The 9,424-nt window shown below is 45.9% G+C and overlaps 1 protein-coding gene and 1 long non-coding RNA gene across 2 annotated transcripts in view; one reads left to right on the forward strand and one right to left on the reverse strand.

Annotated features, from left to right (window-relative positions):
* Positions 1–9,424, reverse strand: part of SLCO3A1 (solute carrier organic anion transporter family member 3A1) — a 244,776-nt gene that overhangs the window by 9,309 nt on the left and 226,043 nt on the right. Inside the window, exon 9 of the mRNA XM_077774251.1 lies at positions 223–465. Within this exon, the coding sequence (XP_077630377.1) occupies positions 223–465 (243 nt within the window). The remainder of the gene's footprint in view (positions 1–222; positions 466–9,424) is intronic.
* LOC144240156 (uncharacterized) overlaps positions 1,453–9,424 on the forward strand; it is a 15,710-nt gene continuing 7,738 nt past the window's right edge. The window contains exons 1-4 of the long non-coding RNA XR_013337623.1: positions 1,453–1,590; positions 2,103–2,190; positions 2,972–3,110; positions 4,106–4,234. This is a non-coding gene — a long non-coding RNA (uncharacterized LOC144240156). The remainder of the gene's footprint in view (positions 1,591–2,102; positions 2,191–2,971; positions 3,111–4,105; positions 4,235–9,424) is intronic.

The following is a 9,424-nucleotide window of genomic DNA, read 5'->3' on the forward strand; positions in this document are numbered from 1 at the left end:
TTTTTTTGTTGTTTTTTTTTTTTTTTTTTTTTTTTAGGAAAAATGACCCTTTGATTACTAATACAGAGTTCAGCCTCCTTAGTCACTATAAAACAGACTCCATGTTTTCACACCACTCATGGTCTTCAAGGTTATAGATAAATTTTGTCCTATGGGTCTGGCTTGCGGGCACAGGGTCCCTCCCCAGATTGTCTACGGTCAGAGTAGAGGCAAAGAACTCACTGGTGCTCAGCCCGCCCTCGTGGTTTTTGATGTAGCGTTTATAGTTTTTCCTCAGGCACTGCCACGAGGTTGTGTAGAGGACAAAGGCAGAGGACTTCAGCACGATGGCGATGCTGACGTACAGGTATCTGTAGGCCACGTTGTCGTACAGGACGCAGGCGCCTTGCTCCCCGCAGAATGTGCTCCAGAACAGGCAGGTGGAGTCGATGCCGGCCCCAAAGATGAGGGGAGGGGGGATGAAGCCTGCGAGGGGGAAAGAACATGTCAGTCATGCTCACCCTCAGGCTCTGCAGGCTGGCCTCCCCGGTCCCCTCTCCCCACAGGACCCCGGGGATGGTGTGCCCCACCGTGTCCCAGCGGGTGGCTCGATGGCACAGGGCTGCAAAGACTGGAGTCCGAATCCCAGCTCTGCCCCAACCTGCGCAAGGTCTTTAAGCCGCCTGTGCCTTAGTTTTCTCATCTGCAAAATGGGGATAAGAGCACTTCTGCTCAGACTGCTGTGAAGACGGACTAAGTGGACCCATGAAAAGCATTGAGAACGGTGCCCGGCACAGAGCAAACACAAAATAAATGGCATTTGCTACTATCATCCGCTGAGAAAGGAGCAGAGAATTTTCCCTGAATGGACCATTCTTTGTGTCAGAGAAGTACAACTTCATAGAGGGAAGTGCAAGGAGGTATTGTGCTCTCTGTATTATGTTCCTGGGTGGGGTTTCTAAGGCTGCGTTTGAGTGGAGGGAGCTGGGACCAGAAGGGAACAGAAGTTGAACATGAGTGCACTTAACCTTTGTATGTGTATGTGTGTGTGTATACACACATGCATACATGTACACGTGTTATGTACACAAGCATGTATAATATGCACATACACGTATAGGTGTGTATCATTTAAGATGGAAAGCATCTGCATGCATGCTAACAATTTCCCTTCCCCTAGATATTAACCACTGCATTGAATCCTTTTCATTCTGAGCTGGGAACCAGTGTTAAAATTAAAACCCTCACACTAGAGTATTTCAGGCGCTTTCAACCAGTGATCAAAAATGGCAGAGGAGATAAAAAACTATTCTCCTTAGTTCAGTTCTGTGTCTCCGTCCCTTGTCCAAGCCCAAAGGTTATCAGTCCTGGCTGCACATTAGAATCATCCAAGGTGCTCCCTCCTAGAACAATGAAGTTAGAATGTCTGGTGTGTGGCCCAGTCATCAGCATTGTGAAATGATCCCNTTCATCTGTGCCATGGGAAATGAATGAATGGCTCATTAATACAGATTAATTGCCTCAGAAAAAAAGTATCCCCAAGGCCAGAATGTGGTGCCAATCATGCAGGGAGAGACCTCAGAAGCAGAAAGTGGAGATCACGTTGCTGGGGTATCCTGCTATCTGGAGTGTTCTTTCCAGGGTCAACCCTGGGGGGTGTCAGAGCTTCACTCTTTATTAAGGAAGGTCCCTCTGAGAATTTGCTGAGATTTAGATCCTTAGTCCAGAAAATGACTTCTACCCACAAAAACCACACCCATATTTTAGGTGGTTCATGAGTCCCTGATGGCCATTCACAATCACCGGAATTAAAACACCTGTATCACATACGCTGCAGACCCTCCTTTCTGAGGGCGGCCGGTGAGGGGAAAGGCTTACTGAGGGAAACCATGCTTCCTGATTCAATGTCAGGCCTGGGATGGGCGTGCGGGGCCTGCACTGTCCCATCAGGTGCTAATGAGGTTGGACAGAGCTCTGGCCTCCCCAAGCCCAGGTGCCTCAGCACTTCCCCGCTCGGTCCCTTGTTAGCCCAGAAATTCCAGGGTAGTAGTTTTAGTCGAAACCTCATTAAACTGCCCAAGCGGCTTGATTCAGTAAATCAACAACCTGATTCCTCTTTGCAGCTTCTAGGTCTGTTTGGTCTCCGAATGGAAACTCCTATAATTCCAGCATCGTCTGCCTTAAAGGGTCTGAGGCCTTCCTCACCAACCAGTGAGTGCTCTCCCAGCCCCCTCCCCCAACCCCGCAACAAAAGCCCTCTTTCCTGTAACAGAAAATGAGCCCAAGGGACTAACTGCCCAGCCAACCACTTAAGAGAAACTAAGTCACACTCCACATCATTTAGGTAAAGAAATGGAGATTGGGAGCTCCTTTAAATTGATAGACGGGGAAAATGGGACACATCTGGCTGTTCTATGGCCCCATTGCATCACTTGCATCCATTCACTTATTTCTCTGGGTTTTATGAGGTTGCAAGAGCCCCCAAATGTTCCTCCCTCTTCTTCCTTCTGACTTTCTTGAGGTCACTTTGTCCTACCCCACCCGTCAGGGCGCAGTGGGGAGTGGCCTATGGGGGCTCTGTCAACAGCTCTGCCGTGGGAAGGGACAGACAGCCCAGGGGCTCTGTGCTCCCCGTACAGAGGGACCGGAAGAGTCGCAGCCAAATCCACATTGGGCAATCGTGGTCATATTTTAAGCACATCAGAGGACATTTACAATATAAAGGAGCCATTCTTTAATACTTGCTTGGACCAAAATATCCCTCAAAAATGCCAAGATGTGACTCCTTCATGAATCTGTAGCTGTGTGACAGTTTCTAAAATATTGTGTTATCTTTAAAGTAGGGCATACTTCTTTGTGCTAATGGTGTCAGTTTTATCTTGCCTACTGTCAGGCTCCATTACCAGATGACACAGCCTGGAAGGGCTCGGAAAAAGCCTTCAAAGAGAAATTAGAAAGCTAAGTGCCTAGAGAAGCTTTTCATATTTTGCAGAGCCTTTGTGATGGAGAACAACAGAACCTGGAACTTGCATCGAAAGCCTTGGGATTGGGGCAAGTTGCTGGATCGCTCGGTGCCTCAGCTTCTTGATCTTTAAAATGGAGCGAATACTGCCCCTCCGGCCGGGGTCAAGGTGAGCTCTGTCACAAATGAGGTGTTCTGCACAAATCTGGTCTTTCCGTAGAGCCAGAGTTCGTGTTAACTTATTCATGTTATATGGAGGACTGGGGGGCTAGTTTAGACTAAACTCTGGATTTAATACTTTAAGCATAACTTTTATGAGGTTCCCTTTATATTTCTGAATAGAAAAACAGATTGGCTTTTCCACCAAATTCATCTTTATATTGAGTTAAAATTCCCAAAGGGGAGCTCTGGCTATCAGGTGTGCAGAGAATACCAGAGAGGAAGAACTGATTGGATATCTTTTATTAAAGGTCCTTCTAGAACTCACTTGATGGCTAGTACTCCCATGCAGCCACCCAACATTCTGTTTATCACTCAGGTGGACCAAATAAAAGCTCGGCCTGTCCCTGCAAGATATTGCCTCCCCAGACACCAATGGGGGCTCTCACAGGAGTACTGTAATAGTGGTGCAAGTTAATGATGGTAAACTGCTCTCACATAGATTAGAGAGGGCAGAAGGGGGAGCCATAGAGCAAGAAGTGGTGTCAATAACAAACCCCAAGAGGGAAAGATGTAGGTTGCATCTCCTAGGAGAAATCAACTACCCCAGCAACTCAGCCAGTAAGAAACTGTCATCACCCTGAACTCTTGCTTGTCTCCAGTGAACTTTCATTCAGGACAGTCCCTTCTGACTTCCTCCTTCATTAAGTAACCTTCCGCTCCTTTATGATAGGACTTGTCTATGGTTTTGGTGTACCCTTCATGCCCTGAGTTGCAATTCTGCTTCCAAATAAACCCAGGTTTTGCTGGTAAAACAATGAGGTTTTAGAGAGGGGAGAGATGGGCAGAGGGAGAGAGAGAATCTGAAGCAGGTTCCATGCTCAGTGCAGAGCCCATGTGGGCCTTGATCCCACGACCCTGTGATCATGAGCCAAAGCCAAAATCAAGTCAGATGCTCAACTGACTGAGCCATTTAGGTGCGTCAATGGGCTTTTTATTTTGAAGGTTACCATTATTTGGTGATAGGAGGTGAGGTCCAGAGAAGAGCCACAACAGCTCGGGAGCTGGTGAGCAAACAGGTGCTGTGCCCAGAGTCGAATGAACTGCCTTCCTGCTGACCTCGGAGTTTTGAAGGTCAGTTTTCCTCTTGGATTCCAAACTCCGCTCTGTGTTTTGAGATCCCCAGACTTTATTTGCAATCTAAGGCTTTGTTCTGAGAATACTCATTTGGCCTTTGGTAAAGTATCCCAATTCCTTTTGGAACCAGGTCGTTCTGGTGAAACTGTGGAGTTAGAATTTTTTTCTCTAGAGAACAAACCTCTAAGAAATGGGGTCCCAGTTATCAAACTGCTTTAGAGAGTGCCCTCCCCCCCGTCTGGGACCCCAGCTGGTTTTATATTTCAAAACCTGTGGTCCCTTTTCATGTGCATTTCTAACTAAACGGACCACCTTAATGAAAAGTAATTTGGACCTTTGGTGGGGAACTTTCCTTCTTCCTAAATTTACTCTTCTCAAAACTGAATTGGACAGACCTGGCTCTAAAACTGTCAACGGAATGGGATGCCTGTATTGATTGGTATTTTGAAGCTTCTAGATGGCATCAGGAATCTAGAATATATGCTAGCTGAGGCAAACAAACAAAGAAAAAAGGGCTGCTGAGACCACTTTTCCCCTTCTCCGTCCACTTTGTCTCACAGCCTCAGCCTCTGGGCTTGGATCCCATCTCTGGTGCCATCTTCCCTTTACTCCCTGCCCGGCTTCCTCACGTCCCTATGGTCCCTCAGGCTAATCCTTTCACGGAACCTGCCTTTTTCCTCTGAAGGAACTGTCCCCTCCTCTCCTGGACCTATTAAAATCTGCCTCTCTGAGGATCCAAACAAACTCCACATTGCTTCTGTTCCCTGGAACACGGCCAAATTGTGAGCCATAGTTAATGACTTTCCTAACATGGCTGAGGACTTCTGTAAGGTTTGCTGAAGAATTTAACATAGTTATTCAAATTGACCAACCTGGTTTCTCAGATTTCTATTAGTACACATGCTTGTTGGTGAGGGCCAGGCCAAACACTGGATGAAATTAGCCCACTGGGAACATCCTGAAGGAGAGTTAGTGAAACAGACCCCTCACTCTGGGCAGGATGCTAAGAACACTCTACCAACAGATGGTGGTAGCTTTTACTAAGCCTCTTGATTGGAACAAAATTCAGGCTTGCACGCAAAAGCCTGGTGAACCTGTTCGTGACTATTACAATCTTAGCTTTAAAGAAAATTCTGGTCTTCCTTTAGATATGGAATCTCCCCAGGTAGCATTAAACTCAATTTATTATTTTTTCAAAAAAAATTTTTTAATGTTTATTTTAGAAAGAGAGAGACAGCGTTAATGGAAAGGGGGGCAGAGAGAGAGGGAGATAAGAATCCCAAGCAGGCTCCAAGCTGTCAGCATTGCCCGACGCAGAGGCTCGAACCCACAAACTGTGAGATCATGACCCGAGCCAAAGTCAGATGCTTAACCGACTGAGCCACCCAGGTGCCCCTAACCTCGATTTATTAATGGGCTGAACACGGATATTTATTTTTGTTAAAAGGACCAGATGGAGTGGGAAACCGCGTAACTGGGCAGGCCAGCTCACTTATACTCCAGATGAGTCCTCTAAAACAAAAGAGTGCTTAAGTTCTCAATTTTCAGTGCTGGCAAATGAATGCCTCTAGAGACAACCAACCCTCCCCTAATATCTGCTATTACTGCAAAGGGCCAGGACCGTGGAAAAAGACTGTGACAAAGTTAAGCACTGCAGGCCCCTGCAGCCTTTATAACGTCCTCTTAATTCCCCAGTGTCGGGGCTCCTAGGAACTGCAGATCAGCTCAGAGAAACCACTCTCCTGATTGGCTGTCAATAAGGACAAAGAAATTCATCCTCAGAACTGCACTTCGGTTGCTCAAGCCCGCAATCCACGGCAGCTGCCATCTCGGGTCCTAAACCAGTTCAGATAGTGGGGGGGCCTTCATAAACCTCAGCAGTTTCCCATCTCTGAGTCTACCCCCTCTTGTTTAGGTCCATTGAGGGCTACTCACCCTTTTCTCATTTATTTTTTTGGGCTGAGATTTTTAGAAAAATATCATGCCAGAATTTCTTTCTCCCAAAGGACCTGACAGTGGTAATCAAAGTAGCCAAGCTTGTGAATTAACATGACCCTTTGACACCTGTTATTTGCTCTGCCTCTGACAGCACTAGAGCTGAGTCTGGGGACACCAATCCTTTGTTCCCTAATGCATCAGTTACCATCCTTTTTAGGGGGAGATCTTTAACTGATATTGCCAGAATCCACAGTACACCTCTAAACAAGATTCAAATAGATCCCTCAAAACCTCCTGTGAAATAATCAATACTCTATAAATAAAGAAGTCCTTCAAGGCATCAAACCCATAATAGATGATTACAGGGTCCAAGGCCTTCTTAGCCCCTGTAATATTCCCGTTTTACTTGTGAAAAAACTCAGTGGCTGAAGATGGCAGTTTGTCCATGACCTCTAGGCAATCAATATTATTATTCCTCAGTACTCTGTTCTTTCCAACCTTTGAATGCTACTGACATCTATTCCTACTAAAAGCAAATCCTCACTGTAGTTAATAATATGCAGTGCATTTTTCAGTATTCTAGTTGAGAAGGATCTTTTTGGTTATAGTTGGAAAGTAATGCCCCAGGGTTACACAGAGAGCCCTTCTTACTTTTCACAAACCTTACAAGTTGACTTGGATGATGTTTGTTCCACCACAGAGATGATTTCCTTCTCTGCTCCCTTTCTCAAACTTCCTTACAGAAAACAGCATTTACCTGCTTAAAACTTTTGGCCTTAAAGGGACATAAAGTCTCCAAAGAGAGGGGTATCTGGGTGGCTCAGTTGTTTAAGCGTCCGACTTCAGCTCAGGTCATGATCTTGCAGTCTGAGTTCAAACCCACATTTGAACCCACTGAGCCCACATTGGGCTCTGTGCTGACAGCTCGGAGCCTGAAGCCTGCTTTGGATTCTGTGTCTCCCTCTCTCTCTGCCTCTCCCCAACTCGCACTCTGTCTCTCTCTCTCAAAAATCAACAGTAGACAAAAGTTTTTTTTAAAAAGTCTCCAAATAGAAATTGCAGTTTTGAAATAAGGACTACATTTGGAATCCAGGTAGTTTTCATGGCATCTAGAAACTCCCAAAACTTAAAACTAAGCGCCAATTAATGACGTTTCTTTGGGACTGGCCGGCTATTGTTGAAATTAGATTCCAAACTTCTCTCTTACGGCTGACTGAACCTCTACNTTTTGAGACTTTAAAGCAAAGTGGAATAAAGGCTCCCAGTTCTCAGATGTCCTAATTATCAACTTCCCCTTTCCCTGTTTATATGTGAGAGGGGAGGGGATGCCTTCGAGTCCCCACCGAAACATGGGACCATCATCAGCAACATGACCATGTAGCACAGGGATACCCCCTCTCCTCAGAGTCATTGCTGCCATTGCCTTTTAGTTGAGGCCATGGGACCCGCTCTAAGCATCCTGTGCCCCGGGCAGCGGAAGCCTGAGTCCTAAATTCCCCCTCACACTCACTACTTGGCAGCCTGTCACCTCACCTCCTAGGACATCCTCCTCCAGCTTTCTCGCTTCAATGACCTTTCCCCAGCTGTTCTCTGAGCCTTCGTCCCAGACCAGACCTCTCGCAGTTGCTTAATACTGACGGATCCCCGTCGGATTCCTTGTAACAATGTGTAGGAAATTCCTCTAAGCAATGCAGATTTTTCATGGTTTACTGATGGTGCTTCTTTAAAGGATGAAAATGGTAAATATGATGGGTATATAATACCACTGCAGCTTCTTTTGAAGTCACTTTGGTGGTCCCTTTTACCTTAGGCTCCTTTGGCCCAACTTTCATACTTGTACCTCAGCCAAGGGTAAAACCTCAAATAATGAAACTGATAATCCAGTTAGCCTTTGGCATAGCTCACAACTTGCGAATATTATTAAGGTTCCAGGGCATTCCAGAACCGACTCCCTAGAGGCCAAAGGAAACCACCTTGCTAATATTTCCACCAAAAATGCGGCTCTTAGAGAAACCAATAGCCAAACCCCCGTCTTGGTCCAAAGGGATGTTCTCCCACACAATCATTTGGAAAAACTGACCAGAGATGCTCAGCAATTGGCCCCCGAAAATGAAAAGCAGGACTAGCAATCTAATATATTGTTGGTTCAACAAAAAGAGAGAGAACTCTGGTTTGGACCAACTAACACTCCGCCCCTACCAGAAATTCTAAAATTCCCACCACTTACGATTGCACATGTATTAAACCATTGGTCTACTAACAAAATGACAGCAGTTATGAACCAATACTGGTGAGGAAATACATTTTTTAAAATTTTGAGAGAGAGAGAATCCTAAACAGGGTCCACACTGTCAGCACAGAGCCCGTTGCAGGGCTTGATCTCATGAACTGCGAGATCATAACCTGAGCCAAAATCAAGAGTCAGATGTTTAACTGACTGAGCCACCCAGGTGCCCTGAGGAAATATTAAGGCCAAAAATGTGCCCACCTCCCTCATCCCACCCTCATCCCACAATGCAAAATGCAGAGAAACCTGTTTGCAATGCCCTAAGACTCTTTAAATTACCCAATAGGCCAAGCACGTTTTGGCAGGTAAATTTCAGACAGTTTCCTCCATCTCTTGGATAGTTTTAGTCATGGTTTGTAGGTTTTCTCCCTGGACTGAAGCTTTCTCTTGCAGACAGACCACTGTTTTTTTTCTGTGGCTAAAACTCTGTTGGAAGAAAATATTCCTACCTGGGGGCTGAACTTCACAGTGATCAGGGAATCCGTTTTACCGGTCAGGTGCTTTGACAAGTCTGTGCTGTTTGGCCAGTTTTACAACACTTCCACTGTGCATCCTGCCCTCAGTCCTTGGGTACTGAGGGACCGAATGTATTAATGGTGCTAATGGACGTTCAACTGGCAGAATTTGAAGAGACCCTCCAGTACCTTGGCTGAGAGCACTGCTCTTGGTCCTTCTAAATCTCAGATCCACCCTTGTTGGGATGGTCACAGCATGTCCAATGTGCTGCACTCCAGCCGGTCATCAGGGTTAATACCTTCCTTACTCGCTGACCTAAGGCCCTTGGTCTGCAGCAGAATTAATTTACTCTGAGCTCTGCAGACCACTAGCCTGGAGCACAGAAGGACCAGAACTCTGCCAGGCCACAGAAGCCAGCATGTCTGTTTGAAGCCTTCTCGGTTTTCTGATTAGCCTAGCAATTTTTTTAAGGAAAAAAAAAAAAAAAAATATATATATATATAGTC

Source organism: Crocuta crocuta, unplaced genomic scaffold (assembly GCF_008692635.1).
Source record: "Crocuta crocuta isolate KB4526 unplaced genomic scaffold, BGI_CrCroc_1.0 scaffold7, whole genome shotgun sequence".
In the NCBI taxonomy this organism is placed as follows: Eukaryota; Metazoa; Chordata; class Mammalia; order Carnivora; family Hyaenidae; genus Crocuta; species Crocuta crocuta.